Below are 17,566 nucleotides of genomic sequence, written 5' to 3'. Positions count from 1 at the left end.
CTGATGGCCGTCAGAATTTCTTCAGAACTATATCAAAAATAATATCAAAGTACATTTTAAATCACCAATGCTAAAGCAGGACGGACGTGCGCCATCTAGCGGATGTACCAAATACAACATGAACTGTTTCTCTGTGAAATGCATTTAAATTGGTAAAATAATCACAAAGCTACAAAAACCGCATCAGTTTATTAACCGTTCAAATATAAATCACCAAACAAATCATTATCAAGTCATCATACAGTACAAATCTTATGGTACAAATTATTAAATTAAGCACATTAAAAAATGGATCCAGCTGTTTGTTTTTTGTTTTTTTATTGTAACCTTTTCATAGTGGAAACTGCAAGTGTGAATACTTACTAGACATTTTAACCTGAGGCATCTTCACAGAGGCATTGTGGTGGATCTTGGTGGTTAATGGCCACACACCTGGGATAAGTGATATTGCTGTACCTGGCATTTCAAATCCATTGGTATCAACCTGAGTATATACATGCCAGCTCGAACTCGACAACTTATTTGTCCATGTGAACGTGAGCAAATTGTAGAAGAGGGAGGAGTATAGAAAAGCAATTCACAGATTTGAACACTTTGCTCACAAACCAAAGTCTGTGCCATTGAAAACACAAGGATCTGTATAAGCTTCAGTCATTACACGTGAGCCATTTAGACAGGAGAACTAACCCCATAATTAACAGTTGCACTAGACATAGTTATCAGAGCACTCAGTTGAACCCTCAGGCATTTGGCTTCATTGATCTGCTAGTCGTGTTATTCTGCATGTAGCAACTGGTACCGAAAAATAAAAAGAAATTGTGTTACAGGCATACAAAAGGTGCGGACACTACAATACACTTAACACAAACGAGAAAAACCAGGAACTGAATGAAAATTGTTGGAGACACTCCCAAGATTGTCAGTGCAAATCTAGCTAGAGTGCACCTGATTCATCACTTGTCTAACTTGCGTTCCTTTCAGAACACTAAACATGTCATCAGATTCCTCCTCCCCCCCCCCCCCGAGGGCTTCAAGTTTTATCAGACATAAGAAAAAAAAAAAAAAAAAAAAGATTCCCCAATTTTATTCATTTACAGCATAAACTTTAACGGAGCAGCAGGGGATACATAAAAAGAAAGGAAGGGGAAAAAAGAGGCAGGGGTGAAATGCATGGGATCAATATTTAACCAATGGTCTCATCGCAACAAGAGCTCATCTTTACCCTCATGACAAAATAAAAATCAAATCCTTACAGTTACAATGAAATAACCAATAACATAAGAGTAGTCATGATATAATAAAAGGCATTTCAATTCTCTTTGCATTTCTTCTTCTTCTCCTCTTTTAAATACAGTGATGCCCACAGGCATTATTTACAACACCCCACACCCCTCTCCCTTCTGTGAAGAGAGGTGTGATGGGGTCAGTGAGGCCGACTGCTTGACTCGGAGGTCCGCCGCTGCCGTGGAGTGCTGTGGCCGTTCGTGCAGCCGTTGTGACGTTTGCTTGGTCCGCCGTTCAGAATGTCTTGGATGTGCTGTACTATCAAGTTGATGGCCACTGAAAGAGGAAATGGAAAGTTTGTTAAAGACCTTGAGATGCTGTGTGGCAGAGGTGTGTTATTTGTATCACTGGGGTCCGTTCTTCGTACCTCGATAAGTAAGTTAGCTGGATTTGATTGTTGACGATTTCGCGTGATCTCGGATCGTTCGGTTCTCCGAAGCTCATCCGGGACTTGCTGTCATAGCAACAGATCCGTAAGCGTAAACCTGCTCGGGAGCAGGTTTACTTTATGTAAACAAGATTAGATCGCGGCCACTCAGGTATATCCGCTTCATGTATACGAGAGCAACAGCGATATTTTGTCACAGTTTTACCATAAATAAATATTATCAATGTAACTAAAGATATTGCAGTACTTGATTCTTTTATTGATTTCATACAGATACATACAGGTCATTTCCTAAAAAAAGGGAAATGTACTATTAATCATTCTATTTCATGTATTTGATTATTTCAGATGTAAGTCATATGTTAGAGTAGTAATAGTAAATTACTTCGTGTAATCAAGATGAGAGACCACGGCTATAAAATCGAAGGTGGATTTGGGAAGTCTGTCGCAGCCATGTCCTCTCCGTATACGTGAGCCACCCATTGCGGAAGGTGCAAGATTGATAAGGAGAGTTCTCAGAATTCAGCGTATATTGCGGGATAGACAGGATCCTTTAGCTCAGCGCGACAGCAAGCTGAATAGCAAGCTCAAAGTTAGCGCGATGATTTGATCTTGGATGTAGTAAGCGAGGTACGAAGAACGGACCCCTGGAGCGCGAACATGTTTGTTTTGCCTCGCACGGGCAAACTCAAGCACAATCCAAAGGACAAGTTAAACACGTTAGTTATTTGTAGGTTAAGATGTCACGATAATCACTGAGGCCTCACCAAGATTATCTGCTCCTCGTGGAATAATGACATCTGCATACTTCTTCGTCTGGTAGAAATAAGAAATGTTCTTATGATTAAATACAGCAGCTCAAAAACATTATAATATGGAACAATTCTTTATTCTAAACAAGTACAAGCACACAGCGCTCTCTAGTGGGCAAATATTTCTTGTTACCAAAAAAAATAATTGCCTGTATCAGTGTTAAAACTAGAATGGTGTCAGTCCTGGTTTAGTGTCTCAACAAGACAGGAGCACTCACAGGTAAACAGAACTCCTCGAAGGCCGGCTTCACAAAAGTGATGTACTGACTGAGCACTTGCTCCAGGTCTCTGCCACGTTCACTGATGTCTCTCAGAACTGAAATAGAGACATGTTTTACATTTAGACATGAAAAACAAAAGTACACCAATGTAAAAAAAGAAACAAGAAACAGAAACACAACACACACACACACACTATGTGATGATAACAGACTGTCCAAATGTACTTTTGAAAACCAAAAGCACTTTAACAGTGCACTTAAGTGACAATCGTTACACTAGTGAGTAGCAACCCAAATCACGCTATACACCTCGACGCGACAGCCGTGTGTCGGGATCTGTGTCAACAAACAGCTTCATCTGGAACAGATCTCTGATTTCCTGCGAGTAGAACATGAGGATGCCCTCAAACAGGACCACATCAGCCGGATACACCATAACAAACTCGTCTTTCCTGGAACACACAGAAAGGTGCCTCTTCTCTGTGAGCGACTGCATTTACACGCGTGTCAAAACAAATTTAAGCATATTACACAATCGAAGTTACACATCAAATGCTTTATTTGTTTAACTGCATAAAGCCTCTGTTGTGCTTCTATGATCACATGATGAATTGTGGCCAAATTAAACAGCATGGTAAACAAAGAGGCACTCACCTGGAATGAGTGACAAAGTCATAAACTGGGATCTGGACAGTTTTCCCCTGAAGGATCTGTCTCAGTGTTTGTATGATCAGCTCGCTGTCAAAGGCATCTGAGGTCAAGAAAGGGAAAACCGAAAAATGCTCAGTTACAATTGGTCACACTTAACCTCCATCACTACAGCTCAATGTGCACCCACAGACACGTGGCACCGCTCCCCGCACGTTTGGTAACCCAGGAATCGCTTTCGTATAACATGTGTTGTGTTCAGTCTGAGCCTGGCAGCAGCTGCCTGAGGACGGCTTGCTGATGGTGCAGATTTAAAATCAGCCCAGAAAGGAAGCGAGGGTGAAAAGCCTGACTCCAAAAATGGACTCCAAAAGTTCTATGTATTGCTGCCACTGTTAGGTGTCATTTAACATATTTTATCCTCCAATTGTTTAACCGTAATCCACTTTGGACTGCATGTGCACATGAAAGATGCCATTTAGTTAATACAATAAGCCAGGTAAAATGACCTAGCCACTAAAACCTGTAACATGTAGCAAAGATTTAACGTGCATCATACCTGGATGATCAAAGTTAAACTGGCCCTTGAGTGCCTTGGCTTTCTGCTCAGGAGTCAGCACCTTGTAAAAGCTGTCCTGGCTGAGGATCGCCACCTGCCGCTGATGGTGGTCAATCTTGTTCTGTCCCAGGAGCTCCATGATCTTCTCACACACAGACGACTGTGGAAATGATCAAGAACATGACTGTCAGGAGAGTGCACCAATAGGACTACTGAATACCAGTATCGGCCAAACATCAGCATGCTACATCCCATGTGGGCTAAATATCAACCCACATAGATTAAGATTTTAACCTAGAAATAATCTGGGTGAGTAAACATCCTGCATCACATTTGCAAACTGCTATAGGCAAACTGCCCTGTGGCCAACCTTTTTTGTCCTCACTGACCTCCCAAACTAAAAGAATCTCATGCCCAATGCTGACAGGGCATTCCCCCACTGCCTGAGGCTCTGCTTCCTTTTGTACCCATTACACTGTGCTACAACGAATTTAAACAGCTTCACACCAGAGCTGGAAGCTTGGGTCAATGCCCTCAAATGGGGTAGTTTCTGATAAAATGGACAAACTTTGAATGTACCCTTGAGCCACCCCAGTGACACAGCATCACTTTGAAGCTCTAACTTCTAAGTTTAGCCCTCTTGGAGAAATTCAAAATAAACTTTTTAAATACACTAAAGGGAAGACGTTTTACTTTTAAATATTAAGGGTATGTATATAATTTTATAATTATTTTTTTTAGTATTAATGTTTGTTTTTTTTAAAGAAAAATCATATTCATTATTTTGTTGCCATTACAGGCAGGGGGAGACCTTCAGCAGTAAGGCTAATGAATATGAAACAAAACTGGTATGTCTTCTAAATATACCAAACGCGGAACATGACATCACTCACACCCCGAGCAGCGTCAAACCGGAAACTGACAGGAAAACACTGACATAATGCCAATAACAGATGATACGGTTTAAAGAGCCAGAAAGAGGGCCCAAAGGAGATGAATGTACGACGGGATCACAACAAAGCCGCGAAAAGTAACATTCACCACCAATTTAGTATTGTTTACCTTGACTAACCGTCGCATTTAGCTAGTCTGTTATGTGAACTTTGATCACTGGTTTAATTCAAGGGGAGTTTTTTTCCCCAGCCGCCCACGGTTTAAAAAAAAAAAAACCCTAAAATTCATAACAAAGAAATGTGACGACGTGTTTGGAGAAATAGCCACGTCTGTGTTTAAGAGTCAGCGCCACCGTGTGCGCTGGCAAGTTTAGCTCTGCCCACGCGCGTGCTTCTTTGTGCGAGGCTTTTAATGCAACTCGGTCAAATTAAAATAGAATACAATAAGCTAAGCTAATACTTCTTGAATCGACGTGTGTGTGTGTGTGTGTGTGTGTGTATATATATATATATATATATATATATATATTTGTTTTTTTTGTTAAAAAGGCATCTAAGGTTTCACATATTAAGGAGAGATGAGCGACATCTTTGTCCACAGTGATTTCCACAATGGGTTCAGTATATTATTATCCAGTAAGCCACCATGTAGGTTACCGTTATTTAACGTTAGCAGTTATCCCGGGTCAAAGGGAAAAAAATCTGACGTCAAACAACTATCAATTTAACGCTGCTAAAATATTATTCATTTGACAGATATGTGGCTCACACTGTTTACAAACACAGCCCACCTAGCTTAGAGTTAGGTTAGCACTAGCTATTGTCTTAGATCTCCCGGCACTGCTAGCATGTGATGGAATTTATCGTTAGCTCGGGGGCTAACTAAGCTAACATTATTACCATCCATTGTCATTTTAGTTTATCATTATCATTATTATTTCCGTCACAAAAAAGAAGAATATTGGACCAACTAAAGTCAGCGTTCAGCACCACAGACAGAGCACCAGTGCGCTAAACTATTGTGAACTGTCAATCAAGCCTCACTGCAGCGTCGCTGAAGCCACGCGGTCAGCCGGCGAACTCAGCTGCGAGCATCAGCCGTCAATTAACTCAAAATTCTCAACGTGTCACTACGTGAAACCCGTCAAATTAGCTCACTAGAACGCTAACCTTGCCGCTGGCAGTGCCACCGGAGACACCGATGAGGAAAGGTTGCCGAACAACCTGGGTGTTCTCGCCGCGGTCCCCTAAATGTGTCTCACTGTCTCCAGCCATACTTGTAATGTGCTCCTCCAGCCGCTGAGCTGGAACGTCGTTATGATGTAGCTCCTCCCACAACGCTGCCCTATATTTTAAACAACTGCAATTTTAATTATATATTTTTATTTGCTTGTATTTATTAAGAAAGTTTTACAGCCATGCAATAGTTACTGACGTTTAATTATGTTTAACATATGAGAGTATATTCGTAAAGCCGCTTTAAGTGATCGACAGTGAAACTATCCAATCGTATAGTACGTTCAGACGCCACTGGCCTGTTAGCGCCGATTGGCTTTCGGCTGCAATTTGGCCCGCCCCTTGGTGAATCGTCAGAAAAGTACCGTTGTAATGGCAACTAAACACGATATTCTCAATTGAGTTGAGATTGGACTCTTCGAAAACAAATTAAACGTCTTATAGGTATGTTTTCTCAAAACTTAAATCCAATAATGACATTTTAAAAGTGACAGTAAAGTGAAAGAGTCGTTAGCACATAACTGTTTGGCGGAGTTGCTTGTAATCGAGTTAGACTCCTTTTTAGATTTTCCAGCGTTATCGGTATAGTGACGTTAACCCGCATACTGCATGTTTTACAGTCATCAGTGACACTTGAAGCTACGGGACGAGCTCCAATATGCTCCGGAGACTCGCTAGTCTCCCTCTGCGGCGCCCTGCAGCTGCTCTTCTGGCTGCTGGAGTGAGGTGCATCTCCTCCGGCTCGGTGGAGATCACCCTCCCGCTTAACTTCTGGGCTGGGAAGAGGAGGACAGGCCCTGAGAAATGCAGCAAGGACATTGTTTACGAACCTGCAACCGGTAAAACACACAGCTCGTAAATACTGAAAAAAAAGTACTGACCCTGCCTTATCACCGGACTTTGGCCATTGCTGTGTGAATATGTATGTCTGGTAATCTTTAGTAGGGGAAAATGATTTCAACGTTACTTTCTGAATGATTAAAGTCTTTTTGTCAAATACACCTCTAAACTTGGTAACTAGTTTTTCAATAAAAGTAAACTTTCTACACATGTTGATTGATATACTGTATCCAGTTAGTCACTGCTATAGACCAGCAGTCCTGTATGGACAGTGTTATCTCTGCACAGCTTCATTGGAGCAGAACCAAGACATGAGAGCACATCATTATCAGTTAATGATGCCTGATAGTCAGCCTGCTGCTCCGTGCATTACACATTTTTAGTCCAATTATATTCTGATGCTCTTTGAGGCCCGGTCCCTGTTTTTAATTCAACTCTCTTAACTCCATCTGAGCCAGCACAGAGCCTGCATGCAGCCCCACCCTTTATGCATGGTGCTCTTTATCTAATCACAGTTACCATCACTGAAAATGACATTTCCAGCTCTAAAGTGTAAGCGAGCCACAAAATTCACAGCACAGTTGCCTGTAGCTGCTGTAGGCCGATAATTATTTTTCCTTCACATCAAAGAACGACTGGAATCATAGAGATGACTGTGTCAAATGGAAACTGTGTGCAACCTGTTGTTTTCATGAAAGTCCGCCTACTTGGACGCTTGAGCTATCTTACATTCCATGTTGTAGGCCGTGTCCTGTGCCAGTTGGAGCCTTGTGGTGCTGTGGAGGTGGATCAAGCTGTGAAGGCTGCCAAACTGGCTTTCGGTTATTGGAGCAAAATGTCGGGGATGGAGAGGGCAAGGGTCATGATAGAAGCTGCACATATAATTGAGGTGTTTGTTGTTTATATGTTTTTGTTTTGTTTTTTAGAATGAATATAACAACAAAGTTGTTGTTATATCTTGCAAAAGGAAGATCTCATGAGTCATCTAATATATTAGATTGCATATGCCCTGATTTTAATGCACAGAGCAAAAGAGAGGAAATAGCTGAAATGGAGGTGGTCAATAATGGGAAGTCCATCACAGAGGCCCGTCTGGATGTGGACTCTGCCAGACTGTGTATAGAGTACTATGCAGGACTGGCCAGCACTTTAGCAGGTTGGTATAGCTATCGTATATTTTTGCCATATTTATATGGCTTTATAAATGTCACGTCAGCCTTTGTTTTACCTTGTCAATGCTTCTGTTTTCCTTTATCAAGGCCAGCATGTCCAGTTGCCTGGGGGATCCTTTGCATACACTCGCAGAGAGCCGCTGGGAGTCTGTGTTGGCATCGGTGCTTGGAATTATCCCTTTCAGATCGCTGCCTGGAAGTCTGCTCCAGCCCTGGCCTGCGGTATGGGTTTCTTCCACGACCAAAACACCAGTGGCCTTTGTTGGTTTGCTACATTTAAGAAAATCTCTTTAAACTCCTGGAAAATGAATCAGTACATTTTCTTAAGAAGTTAGACTGTTTTAAATGCACTTTAGAACAGCACACAGCAACACTACATATGAGCGGGCGGAGGGAGGTTTGGGGTCCTCACTCACTCCCGTTCTGTTAACCTTCGGGGCTGGGGGGCTGGGAGAAGGTGCTGGCCGTCAGATTGGGGTCTGGGATGCGGGGTCTCTCTCTCTCTACTGCACATAAGGAGGCGGTCTGCTTTGCTCCACCCCAGAGAGAAGGGTTACATTTCCTTGGTCCGGGTATGGTTTGCCCCTCTGGGGGCAGGGGTACCCGGACCTGGGATATAGAGTATGTTTGGGGAGTGTGAATGTGTGTACAGTGTCTATTTGTGTCTGTCCCCACGTCGGATGAGTGCCGAGTATTTGATTGTGTATATGGGGGTGGGAATGCACGTTTGTGTCTGCGTGCGCCTGTTCATCTGTGTCTATATGTCAGCTTGGGTCTTAGACTCCACCTCTCTGGGAACATCTCAGGCTCTCCGAGGTATGGAGGCCTATCTCCCCTCACCACACTCCCTACCAGTGGCTGATGCCCTCAGACGATGGTGGTTCTTGGTGTCTGGGGCTAGGCGCTCATGTATGTACCGACTCACTCCTGGTGTCTGATTGGCGGGGCCTGGCGCCTGTGGCCCAGCTGGGCCCCTTCCAGGGGGTGGGGTGCCCTCAGGTCTCTGGCATCTGGGCCTGAGGCTCGGTCCTCTCTGGCACAGCTGGCTGCCAGCAGAGCCCACGGGCACGTCACTGCAACCCCCTCTGGCCTTTGCTCCGTGACCTCTCGTTTGGGGCTCTCCTCAGCTCTTCCCAGGAGGGTGGCGCGGTTGCCCCTGTGGTGCTCCTCCTTGGGTCCTCGTACTCTGGGGCCTCTGGATGTCTGGGGCCTGGATCTCCTCCATACCTGCTTCATGCCCTGGGGGACGGGGCTGTGGCTCCCCACACTCCCTAGCAGATCGTTACATGGAGAAACCTTTTGAATACAAGCGTGCTGATCCACACAGGTGTGCACACAGGTGTACACACGGGTGTTCACAAACACAAACTACACCTTTCTTGGCTGCTACCTCAAAGCACATTGTGCACTGTCAATCTTGTGTACTGCACAATAGCATGTAATATTTAGTATCTACTGTTATCTACTATTAGCTAGTTTATTGTGATGGTGGTGTATTTATTATGTTGCTCTGTTTTGTTCGTTTTCTCTTCTGTTTTTTTTTGTTTTGTTTTTTTTATCTCCATACAGGTGATCCAGGTGTTTTGTTTGGTTTTCCTTTTTTTTTTTTCTTCCCCCCTTTCTCACCATCTCTTCTCCCCTCTATTTTTCTTTCTCTCCCTCTCTTTCTTTCATTCTCTCTCCCTGTCCTATCCCCCAGTCATGTCTGTCCCGTCTGTAACAACCAAAAATAAAATAAAATAAATACATAATTATAATAAAGGTCAATCAAATGGACCAATATGGCAAGGCCATGATGATCCACTTGGTAAAGTAAATCCGCTTGGCATCTTTCTTGGCCTTCAGACAACAATTCTCACGGCTAAAGATCCAAATGGGACAGGCAAAAAAAAAAAGAAAAAAGAAGTTAGACTGTGGGGTGAGGAAAGGGCATCTGAAGTTAGGATAACTGCACGTTCTAGCAAATGAACAGCAAGACTATGTTTTGTAAGGTCACTTGACATAAACTGCTGCGCTACTAAAACTAAAATGTGGGCGTTACCATCTTTAAATGTCAGCAATTCATTTGAGCACAAAACAGTTCAGAAAATAATTACAGCATTTCACCTTTAGATAGCATTCCACAGAGACTGATACAACTGAATGTGCAGACTTATTAAAAGAATTCAAACAATCCATGTTTTTCTTTGTCATCTTTTCTCCATATTAGGTAACTCCATGGTGTTTAAACCGTCACCGGTGACACCTGTGACAGCAGTCATGCTGGCAGAGATCTACGCCAAAGCCGGAGTTCCAGAGGGGCTCTTCAATGTGGTCCAGGGGGGCCAGGAAACTGGCAGCCTCCTGTGTCAACACCCTGATGTTGCTAAGGTGTCTTTTACTGGTAGTGTGCCCACAGGACAGAAAGTACGTGGTATTTTAGACTTCTTGTGACTAGGACATTTAATAGTAAACAATTGGGATTTGTAAATGTCGTGGTAACGATGCCGACGTCTTCTTTATATGTCTTAATAACTGGATGTTTTTCCATTTGCTTTTGTGCCACAGATCATGGAGATGGCATCTAAGGGGGTCAAACCAGTGACTTTGGAGCTTGGAGGAAAATCTCCACTGCTCATATTTAAGGACAGTGATCTGGAGAACGCTGTGAGGGGAGCTCTCATGGCCAACTTCCTGTCTCAAGGCCAGGTAGTGTATCTTTTTTTTCATATGCTGTTATATTTTACCATCACTCTATGGTTCAGCTTGTGTCTGGTTCACATTGAAGCCTGTTACTTGATAGTGTTGTATATCTGCATCACAGGTGTGCAGCAATGGTACGAGGGTCTTTGTTCAGAAGGATATTCTGCCTGAGTTTGTGAAGGAGGTGGTAAAGAGGACCCAAGCGATCGAAATAGGAGACCCTCTTTTAGAGAGCACCAGAATGGGGGCACTGGTCAGCCAACCACATCTGGATAAAGTCCTGTCTTTTGTTGATCGAGCAAAAAAAGAGGTAAGACTCGTTCAAGGAGTTCTTTTTATTTTGTCAGGTGTACACCAGTAGGATTATGTGCAGGAACTTCAACTTGGATTGCATTGTTACTAGGGCGCTACAGTGTTGTGTGGGGGTGAATCTTATGTCCCATCTGATCCCAAGCTCAGAGGAGGATACTACATGACACCATGCGTATTAGGTAGACCTTCTATAAAATACTCTATTTTTGCATTTTGTTACGGTGCTGGAAACTATCTCCCCCTACTAAATTTAACTGCAACACCACAAGTTTTCTGAAGTCAGTGGATTGAAATCCTTTAATTTTACCCCTTCATAGGTAACTGCACTGATGACATGACCTGTGTGAAGGAGGAGATCTTTGGTCCAGTCATGTCTGTGCTACCCTTTGAGACAGAAGACGAGGTGCTGCAGAGGGCTAATGACACTTCACTGGGTCTGGCTGCAGGTGTTTTCACCAGGTTGGTTTGTTATATGTGCAAATTCTCTTCTTCTTTTTTTTAAACCACATTTAAAGCTACAAACCAACCAGTAATTGAAGTCACTTAATCTGAGTCCCAGTGTATCACATACACATATAACACATACAATTCCCTAATCCCTCAAACAAAGTCATCTACACTCAGTGGGTCCCTTCTTTCCCATGCTTCAGCTCTCCAGCATGTTTCATGTAGTTGTTTGTTCATGTGGTTGTTTTGGCGAAACCTTGCTGACAAACAACCAAAAGATCGCGCATGTCAGCCTCTTATTTTGCTTTGGTGTCTGAATTTATTTATTTTAAATTTGTCTTGATGCATTATCAATTATCCAGGTAAGTAAATCTCCAAAAGTTGATTCTGTTCATGAACAGAATCAACTTTTGGAGATTTTAAATTTGCTTTTATGCGTGTTCTGCAGGGACGTGAGGCGAGCCCATAGAGTGGTTGAACATCTAAAGGCAGGCTCCTGTTTTATCAACAACTACAACATTACTCCTGTGGAGGTGCCTTTTGGGGGTTTCAAAATGTCAGGTACACTCTCGTTTTCAAGCTGGCCAAGAGCTAAATGTGAACGGCATATCATTACTTTGTTTTGTTTTTTTATTAATCAAACTCATAAGTAAGTAACTGAATAACTCAGATCAGTTCTATACCTGGAAAAATGCATCATCTGACAACTACAGTAAGTAAAGTGGGCGTGCATTTGTGACCCTTATGTTCCCCAGGCATAGGGCGGGAGAACGGCCAGGTGACGATCGAGTTTTACTCCCAACTGAAGACTGTGTTTGTGGAGATGGGCGATGTAGACAGCCTCTTCTAGACCACCCAGCCACAGCAAGCCAGAGCTGTGCACTGAGACAGAGACTCTAGATCAGGAAATCTCTCTCAGTCAAGGAAAAACTATCAACTGTTTGTGCTCCAAATAACAACTAACAGTCAAATCATCCACACTTTTTTTTCTAATTTACAGGAAAATATAACACATTGTAGGCACTAAAACTGCATTCTGAACCAATTCAATCTAATTCAAGCTCTTAGCTTTGTGATTAAAATCTAAATCTTGACTGATTTTAGCTACTTGAGTGCGAATGAGTTTCATATTGAGTTTCGTGCTTGGTTACCTTTTTTGGCCATTTATGTAAATGAGATGATTCTCAACGTATTTTACGCATTTGCACAACAATGTTTACAATCAAGCTTTATTTTATAAACTATACACATGAAACTATTTTTGTACACTTAAATGAAAACCTGAGTACTTTTATATGAATTATGAATGATATAGCGTGTCGTGTGAAATAAAACTGCAACAGCAATGTCTGGGTAGAGTGAACTATCAAAGGAACCTGTCTAACACATTTGATAATAACATGAATTGTACAATAACGTCATACTAAAATTAACAGGTTGTTCACACGTCTTTTGTCTTGTTGGTTAGATTCTTCTTTTCTTTCTTGCAAGATTTCTGGCAGCTGCAGTCCTCTAAGACAGACAAAAAAGTAAACAGTTGGAAAATTAATAATTATTATTAATTAAGCTCAAATATGTTATTTCTTAGATTTTGTTACAGTCTAGTACCACTGTACCTTTGCCATGGGTCGCCTTGGTTTCTTAAACTGTGCAGACTCTGTTTAGAGGAAAGTCAGCAGTGTAAGTCTTTTGTTCAATTTTATGTTTTGTTTTGTTTTAGGGTGAGGGTTTAAACAGCAGCAGCACATCCAGGGTAGGCGATCAGTTTTCCCAAGAGGAACACATGTGAAAGTGGGACTGTTGTGGAGGGCTGCATCTATTATGTGAACTTAATCCTGCTCAATATAGATTTTATCTGCCTTTCACAACAGCCCAAAGTTCTACAACAGAGTATTTGCGCCACATTAACAAAAAGAATATTATTCACTTTGAGAATAAAGTTGAAATGTGAAGATACAGGCTGTTGTTTCAAGCTAAACAACTCCCACGGCTGCTATACCCGATGCCCAAAAATGCCTTTGTAGTGGAGTTGGTGAAAAAACATTATCAGCTGTCTTACTGTGGCTTATGACACAGCATACGTCCTCTTTAATGCGAGAATGTGTAACCATTGATATCCTTGCATTTCTAACTTGACAGGCATGTCATTTTGCATAAATCCAGACAACTTTTCTGAGTTTGTGTGGTTTTTCCTTTGATCAGATGAGGCTTTCTGCACCATCTCTTCAACGTCCTCATACCCATCAGCACACTGTGTTTATGTGCTAAAAGAGAAATAATTTCCTTGCTGTTAAAACCAGTTCTGAAGTATGATTTCAGTTATTCATCAACACAAGGCATTTCGCAGAGTGTAGCAGCTGTGGCAGACTTGAAACAACAGCTTTAATCAGCTTTGTACTCTCAAAATGAATATTTTTTTCTTAATATAGCCCCCAATACTCCTTTGTACAGTTCTCATGTGGCTTCTTGGGAAATATGGATCACCCAGCCCTGATAGACTCACCGTCTTCAGAAGGCAGATCCTCTCCTTCATATATTTTCTTGGGAGGATTCTGTAACCAAGTGTTTAAGAATATTATGATAAACTGCCTGTTGCATTTGTAAACAGGATTGAGACTGTTATAAAGATATCATCCAGTACTTAAACAGTCCCCTTTCTGTAGCCTACCTTCTCAATTTCCTTCTCTGGAAAAGCCCCCTGAGAAACCTGCTTAGTCTCCCCCAAATGATTTCCTTTCTGAAGTTTCTCCACCCGATCCTGTTCTGCTGACACAGCTATTTTCAAGGTGTGAAAGGGCGTCTCCACCTCACCAACCCTGAAGTTCACGGCCACGCCTTCAAACCACAGACTGTCACATTCGCCCTCCTTGAAACCAGGCGGCTGGTAGTCAGCAGGGGTGACTTTGAAAGAAGAGCACAGTATAATATTTTTAATTTTTAGTAGGAAAATTCTAGTCTAAAAGACACAAGGATATTCATTAAAAGTAAGTATCCTACTCTCATCATAGTAGTAGAGCTTCATGGTCAGGTAGACGTTGCTGGGGAGGACGTCCAGGTTCTGCATAAGCAGAAAGAGCTTCCTGATGAGAAGCACCAAAGCCTTTTTGGTGTCGTCCATGGTCACTTGCATCTTTATACCGTTGTTCCTATGGTTGCACAGAGGTTATATCAGCTTCAGCCAGTCAGCTGGGTAGGGCTCAGTCTGTGTGGCATGCTTAAACTTATTCCTACCTGAGTATGTCCATCTCTGGTCCCTTTGCACTGTATCTGAATTTGAAGTGGTAGGACTCAATTATCCGCTGCAAAGTAAGACAATGATTCATACGTTTTTTTATAATTTCCGATCAGGCCACATGCTGCTGTAATTTGAATATTCAGTAATTTAACAGAACTTACATTGGGTTCATCAGGATCAGCGCAGACCTGGATTGTAACAATCGTAAGTTTTAGACATGTCTATGTAACCGGGAAATTGTCTCTTTCATGTTACATATACACTTACCCCAATGAACACAAGCTGGAGCTGTCCAGAGAATAACATACAAAATAATAAAATTAACAAAAATATTAACGGCACCGCACATTATTACATATTTCAACAGTTGAACAATAGGCTCGACTTACATATTGTTTCTCTAATGCATCGAAACAGCCCATCAACCTGAACAAAACAAATAAGGACACTTGCAAATATTAACCAGGGTAATAAAACTCTCCTTCTATACATTTTCTTAGCATTAAAGCAGGGATTTTATATTTACCATTTCACAATTTTGGCTGCACCAGGAGTGTTGCAGTTTTCACGCAAGATTTTGATGCAAAAATCTGGCAAAACAACAAAAAGAAAACAGCCTTTTATAGTCAGTGAATAAAAGTAGTAAGACAGAGATTTGTTGGCTTCACATTGATGATTTGAATCTCTGGTAACACCACATCCCAAAAATGCTCTTTAGAGGCCACTGGAATACAGTGAACTCATTGTTATGTACGAGTTTGAAATTATTTGAGTTTTGTGGTAGGAACATACGTCAGAGACTATACTAAAGTAAGCTGTGTCATTTAAATTTAGCACACTTTGAGGGATTTAAGAGGCCCAAACAATAATACAAGGGAGGACGGATCCATGCTTTCATATTGTTGAAGCTAAATTCTGAACCTACCACCTGAAATTATCAGACCAGGAAACGTTTTTAATTGAATAGGTGTATTTTACCTTATGAAGCATCCAGTAAGTGTACATTTTTTCACCGAATACTGATTTTATTAAACTCCTAGCTAGTTTCTCTGAATGTTCACCTTCCAGATATCTGGATCTGTAGGCATCCTCTGGAAAAATACCCCTGAGATAGGTGATAGAGGAGACAGCCACGACCATCATCCTTTTCACAAAGAGTAAAGACTCCTGCGCAGATTTAAAGTCGTTCGGGAATAACTCCGTCCACTTTAAATAAAAGAAAAGAAAGGAGAAAACATATTCACAGTCATATCATGGCCACAAGATGTCGCCATTGACTGCCTTAAACATCTTCCAGCACAGATCCGTTAAACAGGAACTTAGAAATACAAACATTGAGTAAATAACACCTAAAATATGGCATTTTTATGTAGTGAATTCAAACCTCGGCAGTTTCCTCCTTATTTTTCTTCATGCACATCTTCCCAGCTGCCATTTTCTCCTTCTTTCCTTTGGCCGGAGGTTAGCTAGGTGGTACTAGTAATCAATAAACGAGCTAGCAAGATAAACAAACAATATTAAATTTCGCCAAAGTATTCTTCTTAACAAAGCTCTTATGCGATTTTGGTTGTTGTTTCGGGAAGCTTATTACCACGGTGAGCAGGTAAGAAAGGAGTTATTAAATAATTAGCCGTGACCAGGCAGGTGTGGGGGGGGGGGGGGGGGGAGCGCTAGCAATTTCCCGCCCAAAACATGGCGCATGGCCTGTATTTATATAGCGCTTTACTAGTCCCTAAGGACCCCAAAGCGCTCTACATATCCAGTCATCCACCCATTCACACACACATTCACACACTGGTGATGGCTAGCTACACTGTAGCCACAGCCACCCTGGGGCGCACTGACAGTATTGGTATTGGTCCAGTTACTGACTGTATTGGTCCAGTTTTTCTTAACTTCGTAGGAAAGCAACAAGGTCAGGGAAACTGACCTTACTTTAAAATATAGGAATAAAAAAATTGTTAAACCATAAAAAAAGTTTTTAATTTTTCAAATTCTTCACAAATAATAGGTTTACATAGGTCTATTTCTTCGAGTCAAATACATTAAGACCAGACCAGGGGCGGCAGAACTGGCCTGTAAAGGTTCCAGTCCAACCCACTGGAATGTTCTGGAAAATGTGAAAGAGGACATAGATGTATTTTTAACTGTATTGTTAAAGGTTTTACAGCTGTTATTACTGATAAAGACCTCTCCTGTGGTCATTCATACTATGCTAAAGTAATAAGTGATACACAAACAATTTAAAAAAAACAAAAAAAACCCCAGAAAATATCCCGTTTGTATGATGTAATTTCACAATGGCTCCTTGCAAGAAAAAAAGACATTTTCTGTGAATTATAAACTACTTTTCTGGGTAAAACTGAGACATACTGTTGAAAATGCAATTATTTTTCTTATATAAAGTGGGGTTAAAAATGTAGTCATAGTGGGTTCACCGTATATAAATGGGCTGTATGTAGCCCACGATGTATGAGTTTGACATCCCCGATGTAGACCAGTAGGCATGGCCATTACAGGCACTTTCTTTTTGCCAGCTTTACATTAACTGGATAAGTATGGTGTAACAATTATAAATAATAATTATATCCTTGTGTCTTTTAGACTAGCAAAAAAAGAATATGTAATAGAGAAGTTCAGTGAATCCAAAACACTTAGCCTAAACATAGCATTGATTTCACTACTTTTTCATCCCTTGACAAATTCAAAGTGTCTGCTGTGAGGTCTGTTGAAAGAAAAAAATAGATTCATTGTTAACTTACACTGGCATTTTCAGTTGTTTGGACAGTTGGTGTTAAAGTTTGTGGATAAACTGTGTTGTAATCAAACAGCTACTA

At 41.5% G+C, this 17,566-nt stretch overlaps 3 protein-coding genes across 3 annotated transcripts; 1 reads left to right on the top strand and 2 right to left on the bottom strand.

The window, feature by feature from the left end:
- Positions 1-170: 170 nt before the first annotated feature.
- Positions 171-6,135, bottom strand: uck2b (uridine-cytidine kinase 2b). The gene is made up of 7 exons (XM_026149817.2): positions 5,976-6,135; positions 3,913-4,072; positions 3,360-3,456; positions 3,015-3,157; positions 2,703-2,800; positions 2,440-2,488; positions 171-1,560 (listed from the first exon to the last, which is right to left on the bottom strand). The coding sequence occupies exons 1-7, from the start codon at positions 6,078-6,080 to the stop codon at positions 1,424-1,426; spliced, it is 789 nt and encodes a 262-aa protein (XP_026005602.1). The 5' UTR covers positions 6,081-6,135; the 3' UTR covers positions 171-1,423.
- A 210-nt stretch (positions 6,136-6,345) lies between these two features.
- aldh9a1b (aldehyde dehydrogenase 9 family, member A1b) lies at positions 6,346-12,840 on the top strand. The gene is made up of 12 exons (XM_026149738.2): positions 6,346-6,485; positions 6,662-6,880; positions 7,625-7,770; positions 7,908-8,037; positions 8,141-8,275; positions 10,263-10,459; positions 10,601-10,741; positions 10,857-11,045; positions 11,139-11,226; positions 11,365-11,506; positions 11,943-12,055; positions 12,250-12,840. Exons 2-12 carry the CDS (start codon positions 6,700-6,702, stop codon positions 12,342-12,344), a joined length of 1,557 nt encoding a protein of 518 aa, XP_026005523.1. The 5' UTR covers positions 6,346-6,485; positions 6,662-6,699; the 3' UTR covers positions 12,345-12,840.
- On the bottom strand, positions 12,707-16,390 carry zte38 (zebrafish testis-expressed 38). The gene is made up of 13 exons (XM_026149802.2): positions 16,321-16,390; positions 16,114-16,224; positions 15,791-15,935; positions 15,256-15,319; positions 15,119-15,155; positions 14,997-15,017; positions 14,891-14,917; positions 14,726-14,793; positions 14,492-14,640; positions 14,163-14,395; positions 13,998-14,046; positions 13,111-13,151; positions 12,707-13,006 (listed from the first exon to the last, which is right to left on the bottom strand). The coding sequence occupies exons 2-13, from the start codon at positions 16,162-16,164 to the stop codon at positions 12,959-12,961; spliced, it is 933 nt and encodes a 310-aa protein (XP_026005587.1). The 5' UTR covers positions 16,165-16,224; positions 16,321-16,390; the 3' UTR covers positions 12,707-12,958.
- Positions 16,391-17,566: the final 1,176 nt, after the last annotated feature.

Source organism: Astatotilapia calliptera, chromosome 18 (assembly GCF_964374335.1).
Source record: "Astatotilapia calliptera chromosome 18, fAstCal68.1, whole genome shotgun sequence".
In the NCBI taxonomy this organism is placed as follows: Eukaryota; Metazoa; Chordata; class Actinopteri; order Cichliformes; family Cichlidae; genus Astatotilapia; species Astatotilapia calliptera.
The sequence above is the reverse complement of the archived record's forward strand: the minus strand, read 5'-3'. Positions and strand labels throughout refer to the sequence as shown.